At 46.6% G+C, this 20,389-nt stretch overlaps 1 protein-coding gene and 1 pseudogene across 2 annotated transcripts; one reads left to right on the top strand and one right to left on the bottom strand.

Moving 5' to 3' along the window:
* The first annotated feature begins 291 nt into the window (after positions 1-291).
* On the top strand, positions 292-1,474 carry LOC311614981 (cell division cycle-associated protein 3-like; annotated as a pseudogene). Its single transcript has one exon. The product of its transcript is annotated as a cell division cycle-associated protein 3-like (transcript).
* A 5,670-nt stretch (positions 1,475-7,144) lies between these two features.
* Positions 7,145-18,849, bottom strand: RAB33A (RAB33A, member RAS oncogene family). The gene is made up of 2 exons (XM_084870754.1): positions 17,943-18,849; positions 7,145-7,728 (listed from the first exon to the last, which is right to left on the bottom strand). Exons 1-2 carry the CDS (start codon positions 18,198-18,200, stop codon positions 7,273-7,275), a joined length of 714 nt encoding a protein of 237 aa, XP_084726880.1. The 5' UTR covers positions 18,201-18,849; the 3' UTR covers positions 7,145-7,272.
* Between the last annotated feature and the right edge of the window lie 1,540 nt (positions 18,850-20,389).

A 20,389-nucleotide genomic window follows, 5' to 3' on the forward strand; every position in this document is an offset into this window, starting at 1 on the left:
GGCCGGGACCGGTTTGGCTCAGTGGATAGAGCGTTGGCCTGCAGACTGAAAGGTCCCTGGTTCGATTCCGGGCAAGGGCATGTACCTTGGTTGCGGGCACATCCCCAGTGGGGGATGTGCAAGAGGCAGCTGATCGATGATTCTCTCACATCAATGTTTCTAACTCTCTCTTCCTCTCTGTGAAAAATCAATAAAAAAAAATATTTAAAATAAATAAATAAATAAAAGTAAATGTGGGCGGGAGGTTTGAAACTCAGCTTTAATTGAGGCTGCAGCTGTTGTGTGCCAAAGTGGAGTTGGGCCCCGGCATACTCTCCTCCCCCTGGGCTGGGCCCTGCCCTACCCTTTTCCTCCAGATTGAGATGGGCTTAGCCAAGAACGTTCCAGTCACTCTGGTGCTGCCTCCACTGCACAACAAGCTTCTGGCTCGAGTGGCGGACCTGAGTTCACCCAGTGCCGGCATTATGCGCACTCCCATCCAGGTGGAGAGCTCTCCACAGCCAAACCTAGCACCCCTAGCATCAGGAGAACAGCTGGAGGATCCTAACCAGGCCCAGGACTCAGATCCCCGCTCTCCTACCCTTGGCATTGCATGGGCACCTGTGAAGACCAGCAGTGGAGAGCTCACAACCCTACTGGTGAAAGAGCTGAGTGAAGAATTTGAGGCAGAAGCCCCCAAATCAAATCTTCCCCCAGATCCTGTTCTAGAGTTACCTTCATCTTCTGACGTGGACTTGCCTCTGGGCACCCAGTGTTCCCTTGAGGACCAGATGCCTCATGGAAGCCAGACTGAGCTCCCCTCCAAGCAGCTGTTTTCTGAGGAAGAAACAGGACAGCCCATGAGAGACCCTGAGACGCCTAGATCTTTAAGTTCTAAGCGAAATAGATGGAAACCAAGGGCAAGGCACTAGGGAGATCTCCCCGCAGGATGGCTACTCCCCTGGGACTCTGACACTACGACAGGTAAAGGGAGAGGGGTAAGCGGCCTTCTTCCCTGAGTGAAAACGTCAGGGAAAGGGCCATTCTGGGAACTGGATGACTTCTGGGAAGCGGAGGACAAGCGTGGGAGCAAGGTCAGGACTGTGACAAGGATAACCAGCACTTTGCGTTGGTAGAGAACTAGGCCATGGGTGGCCCCAACCCTGGGTTCACCAGGGTCTAGCGATATTCTGAGTCCTCCCGCCCCTTCTTTTCCTGGGAGACTGGAAAGACTCATTTTCTTCGACTTCCCCTAAACTACCAGCTCTGGAACTGATAGCTTTCTTTGTGTATTTTGTGTTTCTTGTATATTAAAGGAAGTGATTTAAAAAAAAAAAAGTAAATGTGGTGGGTTACAGTACATACTTTATCACTGGGGAAGGGGTTAAGTACCAAGCACAGAGTCAGTTCAGGCCATGAGGTCCTTCTCTCTAATTCAACTGCTTCATGGCTTGGAATCTTCCTTTACCCACAATGGTCTCTCTTAAGACTCCAGGGCTGCTTACCTACCCAACTTCAAAATCTACCTCCCTGGGCAGGTGAAGTGCTTCTCAATGTCCCCTTCCCTCCCTGCTGCCCTGTTCACAGATTGCCCTTGGGAGAGAGAGTAAAGCCCCAGTGATTGGACATCAGTAGCTTATAAGAGTAGCCTTAAACATGAGATCTATCCTCAACACATTTTAAGTTCTTTTTTTTAGTATTGTAATATATTTTTAAAAATTTCAACATAAATACAATTTATAAATATAGTAAATAAAAATTTATGTATAGTATTATTTTATTCTTTGGCATATTTCTCATCATTTTAAGTTCTTATCATAAAAAAAAGGGGTGGCCCTGGCTGATGTGGCTCAATTAGGCATTGTCTTCTGTACTGAAGGGTTGCCAGTTCAATTCCTGGTCAGGGCACATACCCAGGTTGCAGGCTTGATCCCCTGTAGGGGGCGTGCAAGAGGCACTCAATTGATGTTATTCTCTCACATTGGTGTTTCTCTCTCTCTCTCTCCTTCCCCCCCCCTCTCTAAAAAAAAATAATAATAATAAATTTAAAGATCTTTTTCAAAAAGGGGGTGGTATAAAAAAATGTTTGGAAGTGATGGATACTGGTATGTTTATAATCCTGATTGTGGTGATGGTTTCACAGGTGTATGCATATGTGCAAACTCATCAAACTGTATACATTAAGTATGCTCACTTTTTATATATTACTTATACCTCAATAAAGAGATTTGGTTTTAGAGTAGTAACCCTTCTAATTCCAGGTGTCTAAATGCCCAGACTGGGACAGGATTAGCTCCTTCTGTATGGCCTTCCATCCCAGGAAATAGTACAAATCAGAAAAACTCCTACTGGGAAACACCCTTTTCTACCAGCAGAGGGCGCACAGCAGACATGCAATCTATTGAATTACCAATCTTGTGTCTAGTGTCCAGAGTTGTTCTCGTAGTGTAGAGGTGTTTATATTCTGCTTAGTTCTTCGCTTGTCTCTCATGGTTAAGAGACTCTTGCTTACTAGTTTTTAGATGAATGGCCTAAGACATTTGGCGTGACTGGAAGGAACCGTTTTATTTCTCTAAAAAGTATCTGCCTTACCAGGCTGGGGTTTCATAGTTTCCTAGACCGCTAGTTTTGAAACTGTGGCTCAGGAATGGTAGTTTCTTATTTTTTAATTTTTAAAAATGTATTGGCTTGAGATAGGGGCAGAGAAAGAGGGGGTGGAGACACAGAGACAGAGACAGACCTGGGGGTACATTATAATCAACTATGAACATTTTAAAAATACAAATTCTTGGGCCCTGCCCCCAGATCTAGTATATAGTAGATCAGAGTGTTCAGGGCTCATGCTCCAGAAATCTGTACTTTATTTTTTTAAATATATTTTATTGATTTTTTTTTTTTAACAGAGAGGAAGAGAGAAGGATAGAGAGTTAGAGACATCAATGAGAGAGAATCATCGATCAGCTGCCTCCTGCACACTCCCTACTGGGGATGTGCCCACTACCAAGGTACATGCCCTTGACCAGAATCGAACCCAGGACCTTTCAGTCCGCAGGCCGACACTCTATCCACTGAGCCAAACCGGTTTTCGGCTGTACTTTAACAAGTTGCCAACTGACTTCATGCTGTCGGCTGTGAATCAGCATTGGGGAACTACTTACCTAGGGACCCCTATCTCAGTCCTGCTACTCCAGTGCCTGCCCTTAGGGGCATTGACAACCAAGGAGACTTGGAGTCAGAACAAGGTTTGAAACCAGGAAAGCGTTGGCCATTCCTTCCATAGAAAACAAGACCCCTCCTAGTGAGGGAATGAGGGACAGTGAGTGGAAGGAGATCTCTAAGCTAAGGCAGCAACTCTGTCCCTTCAGGTGTTACAGGAGAATAGCTGCCCTCTTTTTACATCTGCCACTCAAAGTTGCTGGAGAAGCTGAGCCTTGCTATTGAGGGGGCTCTCAGCAGGTCTCCACATTCTCCATCCTCACCCCACACATACTCAGGATGGGCTGCAATCAACTTCAATGCGGGGTGGGCTTCTCCAGCTGTTCTGGGCTGTGTCTCCCTCCCAGGCACTGCTCTAGCTGGTGGTGCTCAGAATAGCATCTGGTTTTGGGCTCACTAACTAAAGGATCCCGCTAAGATAGTTCTCAGCTGCACTGAGTTTGGCCAGAGCAAGTCCACAGTCTGAATCTGGGAACCTGAGCAAATGCACAGGTACTAAGGGATAGGGGGGACAATGACAAGATCCTATAGTCCCTAAGGCTGAGCAGCAGAGTCTGCTGGCTGTATGGTTCCCAGCTATTGTTCAAGGCAAGGACATTTTAGGAACTCCTTTGGTCTAGAGCTGTCACTTCTGTCAGCCACTTGGGCTTCTTGTAGGTAGCTGGTCAGGGACATCCCATTTGAGGAGGAATGTCCCAGTCTTGTATATTGAATGTCATACTCACCTAACCCCATGGGTCAGAGGACTAGTCTGAGTCAACCTGTAATCCCTTAAAGGGTCCTACAACTTAGAACTAGCTGGAAAGACAGGACGATATCATACAAAGATCCTAGTCGTGTAGTAAGACAGATCTTGCTTCATCAATTACTACCCTGGACAAGCCATTAAATCTTTCAGTGCATCCATATTCCTATCTGTAAAATGGAAATCATCATTCCTACCTAATGGGGTCGAAGAAGCATTAAATGAGCTAGTGAACAAATGTAACATGCTTTAGCACTGGGCCTGGCACATAATAGGCATTCAATTGTTAGTAGTTATTTATCCGGGTCCTGTCTCTGTAGCACCAATGAAGACTCAAGGATACCGGTCTGTAAAGAGAAGGGGAGCTATAGACAAGAGCTTTTGGCCAACATGGATTCTTCCAGAGACCTAACAAAGCTGAATGAGGAACCCGGAAGCACCATGATTCCCTTGAATACCCTTACCCCTCAGCATCTTCATAGCATCAAGGGTGTCATGGTTCTCTGGCCTCAGGAGTTCCTTTCCTCTGGGTGCACCCTGGGTACAGCCCATTCCCAAGTCCTCTTGCTCAATCTGAGGGGGGCCTGAATGCCACTGTGTGGGTAATAGCAGGATGTTCTGGGGCAGGGAGAGTGAGCAGAGCCCTGAGATTCTTGGGATCCCTGGGGCCACAGTGGGGAGTCCTGGGGCCTCTTGGCTATCCCCAGGCACCTGAGGAAGAATACTGTCATACTGCAGGAAAAGACAGGTTCAAGCAGATGAGACACAGAGAATAGAAGCAGGTAAGATTGGTGGGTGCCCGCTATTCACAGCAAACCTACCAGAGCCTTGGCAGGACCAAAGGTAAGGAACAGCCAGCTTGGAAGTTGCACACTTGCAGCCCACATAGAGGAGACACCTAGGAAGGGGTGTCTATTTCTCTTGGAGATGCTATGAGAAGTAGAGGCGTTACCCTCTTGCAGGTCTTCATTCAGGCCTCAGTTTAAATGTTATCTCTTCAGAGATGCTTTTTGTGACCACTCTACTTAATATGTAGCCCTCCCGCCACCTTCTTCATTCTCTAATTACCATTATGGCCCTTAGAGTCCTTATTACCCTCTCAAATTATCTCATTTATATGTCTCAATTCTAATTTAGTGCAACTAAGTCTAGTTGATACTTAAACCTTGCACTGGCTTCTCACTGCATTTAAATAAAACTTAAACCTGGCATTACCTACTTCTTTGCCTAATCTTCCACATTCTCTCCCTTTCTTGCTCAGCCACCCTAGTGTCTGTCTCCTTGAAGAAAGCAGGACTTTATTTTGTTGATTTAAGTACCCCTAGGGCTTAGAACAGTGGCACATAGTAAGTGCCCAGTATATGTTTGCTGAAAGATGTCAGAGGTAATTCAGGTCTAAAAGTGACAGTCCTGGTTAGAGGACTTGAAATGTTGTCATCTTGACCCTGTCACAGCACAAAGGTGCCCTGTCCAAGACAGGCCAGAACCCAGACTGAAATGTACCCATTAGAACGGACAAGTATACATTCAGCTCCTGAGAGGTGGCCTAGCTCTGCAGGCAGGTCATAAGAGCCAAGTAACACAACAACGGGAGTTCGTGTCCTGGGCAAGGAGTCAGCATCTAAATTCTGAGACAAGTCCCTAGTGTATTCCGTGGGGAGAAGTATAGCTGTGAGGGTTTCAGCAGACAGTTCACCAACAGACAGTCCAGCCCCTTGGGTGAGATTCAAGGGCTGGGCATTAAGGGAACAACTAGGAAGAAAACAACCCTCACTGAGATACTAAGAAGACCCCAAAGACTGGGATCCAGGCATAAGCCAAGTAATGAGAACCAGCCTGGGGGCTAGGCTGAGACCGAAGCTGGGTGGAGATGGAAGTGGGATGGGGAATTAGCCAAATAGGAGAAAGAGAGTTGTAGGGACAATCATTCTGGAAAGACCAAACAGGCTATTTGTTTGGGTGGGAAGTGCATCTGGGATGTACCTACTCTTTGCTGGCAAGGGGCAAGGGGCAGACCTGTCTTCATCTACCAGAGAAATCACCTACCAGAGAAACATGCTAAGGGGCTGCCTAGGATTCTCTCTCCACAGGCTTCTGACAATAGAGACACATTAAGGAGCATCCCCCCAAGTAAAGAGATCTACCCGAAGCTATTATAGAAATGCCTTTATAGCCATTTAGGTATTCTAACAAGTGGACAAGGGACTTTCACATACCTAGGACCAGCCATATAAAAAATTCCTACAGGACTCCTACTGTAGTCACCACCCTCCACCCCCTCTTGGCTTAAAAGGCAACAAACTATCTGGCTTGATGTGCAGGCTTCCCCATGCTGGGCTCTCCCACTAAGATTGCTCAGCTGTCAGTGAGCCACACTCCTAGTTCAACCCCCAAGGTCATTATTGCTTCCTGACTTTTGCCCATTCCTCACCTCTTTACCAATCCAAACGTTACGCTTTATTCAACATAGAAAATAAGTACGATTCTTTTTCAGTGGCCCCACTAATGTTGAGTACATAACACTCTCAATTCCCATAACACAACCATGCCCTTGGTGATAAAGTTGTCTAATTTTCGTTCCCAAGTAGTTTCAGTATGTACAATGTTCCCGCAACTAGATCAAAGTGTCTTTGAACATAGGGGATGAATCCTCCTCTTGTTATGTTTGCTCCATAGCACACAGCAAAGATCTGGGGGCATAATAGACATTTGTTTGCTTGAGCCCTGTCTTCTCTAAGAAAGGGGGGAAGAAACACTTTTGGTGTTAGAGACTGCTTAGTAGAACGTGGGAAGAAGACCCTAATTACTTTGGAAGCAGTTGTGCCCATTGGGCAACCTATACTTTTTATTTTTAAACTTTGGGAAATAAGGAGAGAGAAGCCTCCTCTAGGGAACCTAGGAAATACTGGTGAGTAAACATTTTTCAAGTCTTATATGTCCTGCTGCCTGCACTGGCACTCAAGAAACCATATCTGGGCTGTATACCACCCCTTCTGGGTGTTTCTGTCCACTGATGACACTCAGTGAGACAATGAATTAGTTCTGAAGAAGTGACTCAGATGATGAGATCTTCAGGCAGCATAGAAAGCTGCTAGGGAGTATGTCTTGGCACAGACATACTATTCCAGTGGGGCAAGCTGCCTCTTCTACTCATCACAATCAGAAATGTCTTCTCAGAGGAAAGCAAGACATGAAGACATATGATAATCTATACAAATTTTATTTTAATATCAATTTCTATGGAAACAAGCAGGTGTCAGCGTTATGCAGACACGGAAAAAAGGGAAAGAAAAAACTAGTGATGACTGAGCTTGTATTTACATTATTTGGTTTCAACAGGGACAGGAAGTTTTGCTGTTAGCCTCATGTGGGAACTCCAGTTTCTGCACCTTCCCCTGCTGCCTCTCAGCATCACGATAGAGCAGTGATTTCTGTGCCTTCAATCGGCAAGCCAGGCACATGAAAATTGACTCCACGTTCTGGCTCTCTTTGGGGTCCTTGGCCGATGTCTCAAACAAGAGCATGTTGTGGGCATCGGCAAATTTCAGGGCTAAATTGGAGGGCACCTGGATCTGTTCCCTCAAGTCACACTTGTTGCCCACAAGCACTTTCGGTACTAGCGGGGGCACAGCATGCCCATTGCATTCTTGGATCCACATTTTGAGGTTGGTGAAGGATGTCATCTTGGTGACGTCATAGACAAACACCACTGCATGCACATTGCGGTAGTAATGCTCGACCATGCTTTTGCGGAAGCGTTCCTGACCTGCTGTGTCCCACACTTGAACCTGAAAGGTATAAAAACCCATGTTTGGAGTCAGGAAAGGAAACATGAATAGACAGGAGAAAACATGGTTCTGTGACATTATAGAGCTGAGGTGACAAGCCCTAACACTGAAAGTAGTTCTTTGACAGATTGGCAGGATGGACTTATGAAAGTACTAGAGGCCCAGTGCATGAAATTCATGCACAGGTAGGGTCCCTAGGCCTGGCCTGCGATCAGGGCTGATCAGTTTCCCCTCCTTTCCACTTCCCCGCCTCTCCACTTCCTCCTTTTCTTGCTCCCTCGGTGCCCCACCCCACTGCCACTGCTGGTTACCCACCTTGTTCTGTGCCTCCCCACCCCCTAGTGGTCAGCACACATCGAAGCAAGTGATCAAATTCCCAGTCTCCCAGTCAAACTCCCAAGGGGACACTTTGCATATTAGCCTTTTTATCCTATATAATAAAAGCTGAATATGCAAATTGACCAAACAGCAGAACGACTGGAGGAACAATCACTCCCAATGATGCACACTAATCATCAGGGGACAGACACTCAACACAAGAGCTGCCCCCAGCCCGCAGACCCCAGGCTAGCCAAGGAGGGGCCCCCCCAATTGCCTTGCCAGTCTCCCCACAGAGGGAGGTGACCAGCAGCAGTGGGAGGGGGCAGGGCCAGTGGCCCCCCCCCTCCCGATTGCCCCACTGGTTACCTCACAGATGGGCCCTAATTGCTGGCCAGGTCTAGGAACCCTACCTGTGCATGAATTTCATGCACTGGGCCTCTAGTCCTATCTAACAAAAGTGTAATATGCAAATTGACCATCACTCCAACACACAAGATGGCCGCCCCCATGTGATCAAAGATGGCTGCCCCCATGTGGACACAAGATGGCACTACAAGATGGCCAGTAGGGGAGGGCAGTTGTGGCCAATCAAGCCAGCAGGGAGGGCAGTTAGGGGTAACGGGGCAGGCAGAGAAGGGCAGTTGGGAGGGACCAGGCCTGCAGGGGAAGGCAGTTGGGGGGGGCAGGCCTACAGGGAAGGGCAATTAGGGATGACCAGGCCAACAAGGGAGGGCAGTTATGGGTGACCAGGCCAGCTGGGGAGGGCAGTTGAGGGGAGAGCAGGTCTGCAGGGGAGAGCATTTGGGGGCAACCAGGCCTGCAGGGGAGGGCAGTTAGGAGCACTTAGGCATGGATCAGGCTGGCAGGGAAGTGGTTAGGTGGTGATCAGGTTGGCAGGCAGGTGAGCTGTTGGGAGCCAGCAATCTTAGATTGTAAAACGGATGCACGACTGCCCATCGGGATTGGGCCTAAACAGGCAGTCGGACATCCCTTGAGGGGTCCCAGATTGGAGAGGGTGCAGACGGGGCTGAGGGACATCCTCCCTCCCCGCCATGCATGAATTTTGTGCACCAGGCTTCTAGTATATATATATATATATATATATATATATATATATATATATATATATATATATAGAGAGAGAGAGAGAGAGAGAGAGAGAGAGAGAGAGAGAGGGAGGGAGAGAGAAGTTCCTTTCAGGATTTATAAAGTTTCTCTTAAGATTTTTAGTTGAAAATCCTTAAGATTTTTAGTTGAAAAACTGGGATGTACATTAATCAACTTTTCTGTGGGCAATTTGTCAAAATTATCAAGAACCTTAAAAATGTTAAAAACTCTTTGAGCCTATAATCTCACTTCCAATCATCTATACAAAAGAAATAATAGATACGTGGTCAAAATTTTGTACAAAAGTCTTAATCACCATGTTATTTATACTTTTTTAAAAACAGGAAATAGCTCTGGCAGGTTGTTCAGTGGTTATAGCATGAGCCCGCAGGCCTAAGTATTGTGGGTTCGATCCCAGGCCCTGGTCAGGGCACATACAGGAGGCAACCAATCGATGTGTCTCTCTCACCACCCTCCTCCCTACCTTCCACTCTGTCTAAATATCAATGGAAAAAAATATCGTCGGGTGAGGATTAAAAAAGAATAATAAATAAATAAAATAGGCCCAGCTATCATGGCTCACTGGTTGAGCATCGACCTATGAACCAAGAAGTCACAGTTCAATTCTTGGTCCGGGCACATGGCCAGGTTGTGGATTCAATTCCCAGTGTGGGGCATGTAAGAGGCAGCCGATAAATGATTCTCTCTCATCATTGATGTTTCTATCTCTCTCTCTCTTCCTCTCTGAAATCAATAAAGATATTAAAAACAAAACAAAACAGGAAACAGTCTAAATGCTCAGTAAGAAAGGAATAGCTAAAGTTTATGTATATATGTATACTGTGGGTTATTATGCAGCCATTAAAAATGTTTTCAAAGAATAAATGATGGAGGAAGTGTGCACAAAATATAAGTGAAAGCAGGACATGAAACTTTTCATATGCTATGGTCCCAATTAAAAAAAATAAGTATAGTCATATGCATAGGAAAGACTGGAAGTGTATATACCAGAACATTAATGATCATTTAAGGGCAGTGAGACTATAGATAATATTTATTTAGTTCTTTTTTGTTGCTGTACTTTCCAAATTTTTTACTGTATTCATCACTTTGTTTTGGGTTTTGTTGGGAGAGGTTTTGATGGCTTTTTAAAGAAAACAAAGTTAGTGTTTAAATTTCAGCTTTTAGCTCAATTTCAGTCCACTTCTTTGTTATGTAAATGGTAATTTAGCTCACTGGATTTTTCTTCCGTATCTCACCTTTTGGGATAAAGGCCAAATTATGAAGCAAAAATGCTGATATAAAATATACCAGGACACAACTCCCAAGGGATACTCTGGAGTCGACACACATTCTGCCCAATCTATTTCTCTTTATACATCCAAAGTCTTGGACAAGAGATTCATACACAGGATGATGGTCCCAAGGCCCTATACTATTCTCAGTTATCAAAGAAAATTTGATTATGGTCTCTAATTGACTATTATGGTTCTTAAAACAAAGTATAGCCTTTATTTGGAGTTATTGGTCAGTCAGTATAATCTAGTAAATATAATTGAATCTCCTTGCTGAATGAAGATCTTAACAGGGCCCCAGAGTCATCATTCTGAACATCAATTTTCATTGTCTAGGCTCCCCTTCATTCCCTCTATGGGCATGGCCATTACATGCCTTTGACATGACCTTCAGATTCACCCATTCTATTTTGTTGTTGCTATCCTCACCTGAGGATATTTTCCCCATTGCTTTGCACAGAGTGGGAGGAGAGAGAGAGAGAAAGAGAGAGAGAGAGAGAGAGAGAGAGAGAGAGAGAGAGAGAGAGAGAGACAGACATTGATGTGAGAGGAGGGACACATCAATCGGTTGCCTCCCGCAATTGCCCCAACAGGGGATGAGGAGTGAACATGCAACCCAGGTATGTGCCCTTGACCTGGAATCCAACCCTCGATTCTGTGTTGTGCAGGCTGACTTTATAACCACTGAGGCACACCAACCAGGGCAGATTCACTCACTCTTGTATTTTGATTTTCATTTCCCTAGGACAGACCCTTCTCTCCTCACTTTTGGACTACAGTTAAGTCTTTGGATTCTAGATGTCTCTATACCCGTGCTTCCTCATACTACTTTCAAACAAGCCTTCTTGAATCTCTGCTTTTTCAGCATGTCATCCATCTCATTAAGAAATTATGTTAGGCTTCTTCTGCATGTGGCATCAAATAGAAAGTTTTGTCTGCCGTAATTTTACCTCACTCAACCTCTTTTCAAACTACTCAGCTACCCCTGGTTCATTCCCTCTGTACCTTTGGTCCTGCTAGTTCACACTTCCCTACAGAATCAGTTGCCCCCTCATTACTCTACCTAGACCTTGCTCATTCTTCAAAGGCTCGGTTCATATCTCCACCTTCTTCCTAAAATCTTCTCCAGCTCTTCAATTCTATTTCCTAGGCATTTCTAGTGCCCTTTGAGTCCATACCACGCCATTCAGAATATATTTATTTGTTCTCTAGATGTTTCATCATTGCTCTTGGCATCTCTCTGGCTAAACGGTAAGCTGTTTTTTTTCTGCATCCAATCACTTATCAATATGGTTGTTGTCGAACTGTCAGCATTATCAACAAGCAGTTTTGGCCTGAGCTACCAAAAGTACAAGCAGTCTGGCATCCTAGGTATCTGCCAAGGCGAATTCAGAAACAACATTCAACCCTGATTATGCAAAAAACATAAGTCCTTGAAGACTGATTTGCTTTGGCATGCAGAACCAGAAAAGATTTTCATTTCTTCCACTGCTGTGGTACTCTGAGCAGGAAGAAAGCGAGAGCAGGCCAGGAAAGGAATGGAGGTCAGTGGGAAGAGTTCGGGTATAGCACAAGAACACCCTGATCTCTAACTCTTGCCTCTGAGTAAGGCTGAATCCCTACCAGCCTTCAGGCATGTGGCAGATGCTTTACCACCATGAGCTCAGGACTCTAAAAATACCTGACACTAGCAAGAACAGGGGTGGGAGTGTGTGATTTTTTTTTAATTTTTTTATTTTTGCTTCAAAATTGTGTACACCACCCAAGCTGCCGGAACTACAGGGAGGGCCCTCTCTGCTGGAGACCAACTCTGCCTTTTCAATGTTACAGGGAGCCTTGAAGTTTTTATTTGGAGACTCGGAATTTGAACTGGAGGCACTGCTCTCATTCTATATAAACCCCACTCTAATCTCTATGAAGCCCTGTTTGTGGTGGGAAGTGAGCCAAGAAGCAGGCTGCTCACGGCAGAAAAATCAGAAAAGCCATCACAAAGGAAGAGCACAGTAGTCAGGCTCACTGGACACACAAATGACCTCATTTTTGTTTGGAAGTTTGATGTTCCTATTCTTCTCAACATCCTTACTGGTATAAGCCCCTGGCACCTCCTTCCTCTTTTGCAGCTGGCAATCCTCTCATCCATCCTTCATTTCCTGTGGGCACTGTATCCACATGGTGACCCTGAGGGGACAACTGCCCCTTAGCCACATACATGCCCCTTGGCCACATACATGCTCCTCCAGATTTTCTCTCCAAGGATCAGTGGGGAGTAATGGAGTCAAACAAACTTGGATGCAAATCTCAGCCCAATCACATACTACTAGTTAGGTGTCCTTAGGCAAGTAACTTAGTTTATCTTCAGTGTCCTCCCCTGGAAACTGAAGATAACCACAGGAATCTTGTAGTGATGCTGTGAGGATTAGCATTACTTGTAAGCACGTGGCACAGTGCCTAATACACACTCTCCCTTCCACCCTGGCCCCAAACCTCCACCATCGAGTCTGGCCCGACAAGCAATTGACAGCAGTAGTTTTGGAACTGAGAGACCTGGCTCCTAGCTCCTTCACTTAGTAGCTAAATAAACGAGTAGGCAAATGAAATACCACACGAAAAAGAGCTTTTGCAAAACATAAAGTGCTCTGCATATGTTAGTTGTTGCTATTGACTCAGACGGCCCATCAGCCCTTCCCTAGTAGCTGCTCCTTGGACCCGTTGGTTCTCATCCTGAAAAGCCCAAAAAGCTTGGCTTCTTGACAATGAGATAGAGCCAAGGCACAGGCAGGTGGGGGGGAGGGGAGGAGAGAGGAATGCCAGAACCTGCTATGGGTAGTTGGGGGTAGGCTCAATATAACAGGGATGTTGGAGAAGGGTCGAGAGGTACATCCTGGGGAGCTACCAACAATAAATCTAGCCTTTTTCCTCATTTTACTGAGCAAGCTTCAGCAAGTCCTCCACTCCCTGCGCATGCTCATAGCTGACACGAATATTTCTTTTCCCTAGGGAACATATCTGGCATCTTTGTATAGATGAGGCATGAATGTCCTTTTGTTGGAGGCCAGCAGGGGAGTGTAGATGTGGAAAAGTGGAGAAAAATGCATCTGTAACCTTCAGAGGGTGCCGGAGTGGCTGACGGGAATAGTTTAAAACAAATATTTTTTTAATTAGCTAGACTGTCCCATCTACGTCTAAGATACACACACAAGGCTGCCCCAGCGATTGGCAAAGAAGGACAGAGACAAAGAGGAACTAATGCACAGAAAGCAAGGAAACAAGGCAGACAGAGAAACACACACTGATAGGTAATTAACCATTAAGCTCACTGGCAGAAGACAGAAGCTCAGAAGCCCCAAGGAAGGCATGATGTCATTCTGACTGCAGGCAGCTTCAGAGGGAACACTTAGCTCAGCCTTCATCCACTTGATAATGTAACACAGGAAGGTGATTTTTCTAAGTGATCAGCAGAGAAAGAGATATCCACAGTCCTGGTTGGCGCCTGCCCACAACCATACCTAACCTGCAGTTTGCCTGGTCTACAGGGCTAGGGCTGAGGGGGCGCTAGGTGTAAGGAACCAAACTAAGGAGGAGGGGGTGCTCCCATGAGAATTTACAAAGAATGGCTCCAAAATTAGTTCTGAGTCTCCTCTCTAATACCTCCTTCATCCCACCCCTCACTCACTCCTATTTGGCATTTTTCCAGCGCTTCTAATCTGAGACAGGCTCAATAAGATTTAGCTAAAGGAGACAGATCCATAATGGTCATTATGGGAAGCTCCACTCTTTCTTTGGAGGTTGGGACATGCCTCCACCAAGGTTGATGTCAGGAAGGACTGTCAGCTTTCCCATATGATGTGTCTCTGTATCCCTGTCACAGGTGACTGCATAGGCTGCCTGGACAGCGGCACAAGCCTAAAGCAGGCATTTATATTGAAAAAATCACCAGAAGGGAAATTAGGAGACCTGAGTTGTAGGCCTGGCCCTGTGTGATCTTAGGCATGTCACTTTCCCTCTCTGAGCCTCAGTTTCCTATCTGGAAAATGAGGATGTTGGGTTAAAGATTCCTTAAGGTCTCTTCCATCTCTGAACATTCCTTGATTCTCACGGCTAGGGTGAGACAGACAAGGTACAAAAAGTAAAACCTAGCCGAAACTGGTTTGGCTCAGTGGATAAAGCATCGATCTGCAGACTGAAAGGTTCCAGGTTCGATTCCGGTCAAAGGCATGTACCTTGGTTTCGGGCACATCCCCTGTAGGGAGTGTGCAAGAGGCAGCTGATTGATGATTCTCTCTCATCGATGTCTCTAACTCTCTATCCCTCTCTCTTCCTCTCTGTAAAAAATCAATAAAATATATATTTTTTTAAAAAACCTATAGGAGAATCAGATATCTCCTCCCTGCCTTAAAAACAAAAAACAAAAAACAAAGAAAAACCTAGGTACTCAGCTCAGTGTCTGGGGTGCAGTTAAAGGAGACAACTTGAAGGATCCTGGGTCCTGGGACTATAACTCTGGACCCCTGGCCTACAAAAGACTACCAGGCTGCTTCGAGGGAAGCCACTTTCCCCTGTGCACGCTCCCCCAGGCCAGATATTGCCCCTGAGGGTAAAGTGTGGTGGTAGAGAGCCTGGGCTCTGAATCTAGGTCACATTAGTGCTTAGTTAGATTCAAGGGTCAAAGACTGAAGCTCAGATCCATATGCCTTTGGGCAAGTTATTTAATCTCTCTAACTTTGATCTCCTTATCTATATACAGGAATGATAATAAGTCTTAATTTCATAGGTCTGCTGTGAAGGTCAAATATGGTAGTGTATGTAGAGTATCCAGTCTGAGCTCTTCATTTATTCACAAAGCAGGAGTTTATTATTATTATTATTATTATTATTATTATTATTTACTTATTGGAGGCTTTTCTTGATGCTCATGTTAACTAGGAAACATTGGATTATAAATGTTGTGATTGGGAGGGTGTAAAGACACATTGACTGGAGACACCAAATTGGGTTTCAAAGCCTAAGGAATGGCCCTGGTAATTAAGAGAGTAGTCCCAAACGTGCTGAGTCAGTCACCCCCTACAGGGGTTGACAGTATGTTCTACCCTAGGGCACAGGGAAGCAGCCCAGGAGAGACCACACCCTACTCTTGGACTGAGAAGAGCTCACTGAGCCCTCTTTCCCAGTCTCCTTTGAGAGCTGGTGTTTTATAGCCTGACAGCCTTCTATTGCAGGCTGTGGTCTAGGGCCACTTCAGCCTGGCACACAGGACTCTTCCCTCTCCCCCAAAGGGAGAAGCCTTTGGCAGCCACCTCCTAGTGTGGTTTTGTTACTTGTTCCTTGAGAAACTCCAGGCCAGCTGGAGTGTGGGGCCAAATCTCCTTCGAGATCATGTGCTCGCTGCCATGCTCGGCCACCTTCCCACGGACAAGCTGGTCTTCACCTGCTGGCTTTGGCCCTGAGGCTTTAGATGAGGCAAGGTCAGCATCTCCCCACTCCCACGCCCCACCTTGAGATCCCTCAGAATCCGCCCTCAGAGAGCTCCTTCAGAAGTGTCACAAGGTTTCACCCTCTTGAAATATCATCTTTCCCTAAAAAGCCTGTATTGAGCACTACTGAGCACTTTTCTAGTGAGTCACACTGTCACAGGCTCTGCCCCTGGGGAAAAAGTCCAGAATCTTTGGCAGAGACTGTAAAATCCAGTTTGGCAAAGTATTGGGCTGTTATAAGGGAAGGAAACTTTTAAAAAATTTCCCCAAGGGCATTGGGTGGTGACCCTCTTCCACTCATTTTCAACCTCCCATTTTACACTTTCTAGTTTCCTCCTCTCTTCTCCCCCACGCTCCCAAACACTTCCTTTTTTTCTCTATGTAAATTTCAGGTGGGCTTCTTTCCCCTCTCTTAAATCCAGAGAGTTGTTTGGCTCAATGTGACACTTGATTTTAAACAGGAAGTAGCATTACATTGTAAGGGTCTTAAGGGTCCAAGAGCACATACATAAGTATATTTCCACTTTGGATTGTTAAGGCATGCTTTAGAAATTACAGAATCTTACAGCGTTACATGAAAGAAGTTAGACACCTTAGAGAAAGTCCTAAACCATCAACATAAAGCCCTGGGAAAGGAGAAAGACTGATACCTACTTCGACTTTAAAAAATAAATGTAATAATTCCTCCAAAAATGCAAGGGCTGAAAACGATCACTATTTCAAAACATTGTCCTCTATTCCTGATCCTGGGACTCAGTTGTTCTGGAGAGTGCTCCCTTATCAATACTGGGCTGTCCATCTTCCTGACACACGTAGCATGTTGGCCTGGTTTCTGAAGCCATTTTAAAACATGTTCATTATTAAAACCAAGAAGTCAAGAGTCTTGCAGAGTTTACAATGTTTTTTTGTTTTTGTTTTCTATCATTTCCCCCCGTTGCTAAGCCCTTCTCTCCATATCACTCTGTGCAGGAGGGAGCTTTTTACCTTTACCTGACAGGGTCTGACCGGAAGCTCAAGAAAAGGTCAGCTATGTCTAGTGGAGTTGGTCTTTAGTGCACAGTGTCTTTGGAGGTGACTTTCCTACCCATGGACCTGCCCCCTTTGTACTCCCCTGACACATGAAGCTGCCCTTGCCATGTCTCCCTCCCACTAGCCTCTGCACATTGAACTATTCTTGTTCTATTGAGTTTCCACCTTTTTCTGAACCAAACGTGAGTACAAATGGTCAGACAAAAATATCCGTACTTAGCCTACTTCATAAACTACCGAGAAGGGAGGACCAAGACACTTCCGCTGACCCTCAGATAAGTTGCTCTGCATTCTTACAAAGGCCTGCTGAAGACAATACCAACACAATGAGCAATGGCGAATAGCGACAAATACAGAAGATAGCATTTGAGGTCTGTTCCAAAAGAAGTCGTTTTGTCTCTTAGGAAGGGCTGGTGAGTGACCCTGTCTCAATGTCTTTCAAAGCGTTCATGACTTTGTGCCAAAACCACCCCACTACACCCCTATTCCGTTTCAGCCCCAACGTTAACCATCAACGGTCATTTTCTATGGATTTCCATCCTGTCCTCCCCTCCAATGCCTTAACCAAAGTGGGGTTTTGCAGCCTATTGGCACCCAAGAGGTAGAAGAGACCTCAAGATATGTAAAGTGCTTTGGGATCCATCCCACACCAGGACCGATTCCCTCCTGCCTCCCTCTGCCCACAGGTGCCGCTGCTCCTGGCGCAGGGTCAAGGATGGGATCACACACGCTTTTCCTGGCAGGAGCTGTCAGGTAGGGGCAGAGGGCATGAATGCACCCACTCCAGCCTGCCCCTGCCCAAAACGGGTGAGGTTGGAACCCAACCCGGCAGCTGAGAGAGGAAAGGGGGGGATGAGGAGGTGCCCAGGGTCTTGGGCTCAGCAAACAGCGACACAGCCATGCATCTGAGACTTCACAACCACCAGATCCAAGTCCCGGGCAAGGACCCCTCCCAGAGCCCACCCATCCTGGACCCGACCGGCTAGATCACCTTGATCTTCTCGCCCTCGATTTCCACGGTCTTCTCCCTGAAGTCCACGCCGATGGTGGCTTCGGTCTTGTCTGGGAAGGTCCCTCCGCAGAAGCGGAAGGTCAAGCAGGTCTTACCCACGTTGGAGTCCCCTATCACGATGATTTTGAAGATGCGGATCTGCACGTACTGGTCCAGGGACGAGTCGAGCTCCAGGGATGCCAGCCCAGCAGTGGAGGCAGGTTGCAGGCTCCCGTGGCCCAGGATGGGCTGCGCCATCTCCCCAGGACGGGACCAAACTGGGGCCCCAACCCCCCTCGAGGGCTCCACACAAAGAAAACGGCCACGTTAGAGCGCTCGAAGCGAGCGAGCTTTGTGTGTGTGTGTGTGTGTGTGTGTGTGTGTGTGTGCCCGCGCGTGTCCGTGAGTGTCCGCGTGTGTGTGCGTGCGCCGGCACCGTGCGCGCACGCGCGCGTGCAGGGGGTGCCCTCAACCTAGGTCCCCCTCCTCCTCCTCCAGCTCGCCCTCCTCACATTTCCGAAGCACCAACACAAAAGCCAGGCAGGGAAGGGAGACATAAAAGAGAGACTGCAAGCCTGGAGCTTTCTGCTTCAGCCAGTGCCTCAGCCGCGCCTTAGACTAGGATCCTCCCTTGCCCATCCCCAAGGACACACCGCAGGGAGGAAGCCTACGAGGCAAGGGGGGTGGGGAGAGGGGCGCACACCCCTCCGGGGTGGTCTTCCCTTCTCCTCGCCCCCATTTAGCTTATAGATCTCAGGCTTCCCCACCCCCCAATTTCTTGAAGCGCGCAGGGGTCAGCGGGCAGGGAGCACAGCTGGGGAGGGACAAAGCTGCCCTCTAAGGCATCTCTGGAGCACTTTGGCCTTGGAGCAACATTACTTTACTGAGCGGGGCGGAGACTCCTCTTTCACCTAGGGAGCGGTGGCCAGCTGAGCCATGCTTGCCTCCGTCGCCCCTTCCCAAGCCTTGGGATAAAGAGATGCTCTATTATTGAGGAAGCAGGTGCACTGCCGAGCCCCGAGGAGGAGGAGCCTGGGAGGGCGCTGCCAAGACAAGCCTTGGGTAGCGGAGACCCGAGCAGCTGAGAGGAGGGAGCCGGGGGACACTGGTATGCGTGTGTAGGGGGTGTTACTGTTTCTGTCACAGACTTGCCAGATGTAGAGGGGCGCGTGCCAGGCGCCAACCTCCCCCTCATCACACCACAAGCACCCATCCTCTGAATGTTCAGGAGAGTGGCTCCCATTGGCTGCCGCAGTCGGTTGTGTTTGTCTGGCCAATGGGGAAGGCCCGCCGTGGGAGAGGGCCAAACCGGGAGTAGGGGAGGGGGGAAGCTAGTGGTGGCAGCTCCAGCACAAGGGACTTTGTTCAGGGGACTAACCATTTCAGGCCCAGGTGGAGGGATCTTGGGACCAGACATAAAGCTCATAGTGTCTTGCATTCCTGGGCTCTCCATACGATCTCATAAGTCCTTCTAGAATGGTGGAGTGTCAGAAGGAATTGAAAACCCCCAGGAGGGTTCACCCCTCTACAACTGAATGTAGAAGAAAGTGGTCGGTTCTAATTTGCCAGAAGCCTAGATTATGCTTGCAAGATGATAAATGAACAGAACTTTCTTACGGTATCAGGGGGCAGCTTCCCAAAGCTTACTAAGCATCATCATACATCATCATACATCATACATCAGTGACTCCAGGTTCAGAATTTGTTTGAAATTAACTTTGCTGGGATATAATTTACATACAATAAATTGCACCCCTTTTATGTTTGCTTTTAAGGTTTTATCCATCCTCCCACATATTTCATAGGAGTAAGATTGACATATGCCAATAGCACCCACATGAGCTATTTGCTAATGCCATCAAGGTCAGGGATTCCAGCAGCACACATGAGCTGCCATCTTATTTGTATGTAAGGCTGTGCTGCAAAAGACACAAACGTGACTAAATCCATCCCAATATGAGAAAAACAATTTTTAAAAAAGAAAGAAAAAACAATCCAGTGCATCAGTGATAGGTCTGTAATGCAACTGCTCAGCCAAGTCCAGGTTACTTAAAATGGCTAGGAAGATAGGGTCTTCTAGTTAACAAGCTTTTTAGCTGAGTTAGCAGATATAGTTGTAGCTAACTCTTTACACATATATGTGGGTCACCCATGTCTAAAAGCATAGATTATGCTATTCAATATTAAAACCATCTCAGGAAGAACTTAATCTTTGTTGGCTAAACCAAGGTCATCATTATGAATATCAGTTCCCATTTTATTTTATTTTTTTGATTTTTTAAAATATATTTTATTGATTTCTTACAGAGAGGAAGGAAGAGAGATAGAGAGCTAGAAACATCAATGAGAAACATCAACCAGCTGACTCCTGCACACCCCCCACTGGGGATGTGCCCACAACCAGAGTACTGCCCTTGACTGGAATCGAACCCGGGACTCTTCAGTCC

Source organism: Pipistrellus hanaki, assembly GCF_964339955.1.
Source record: "Pipistrellus hanaki genome assembly, chromosome: X".
NCBI classification, from domain to species: Eukaryota; Metazoa; Chordata; class Mammalia; order Chiroptera; family Vespertilionidae; genus Pipistrellus; species Pipistrellus hanaki.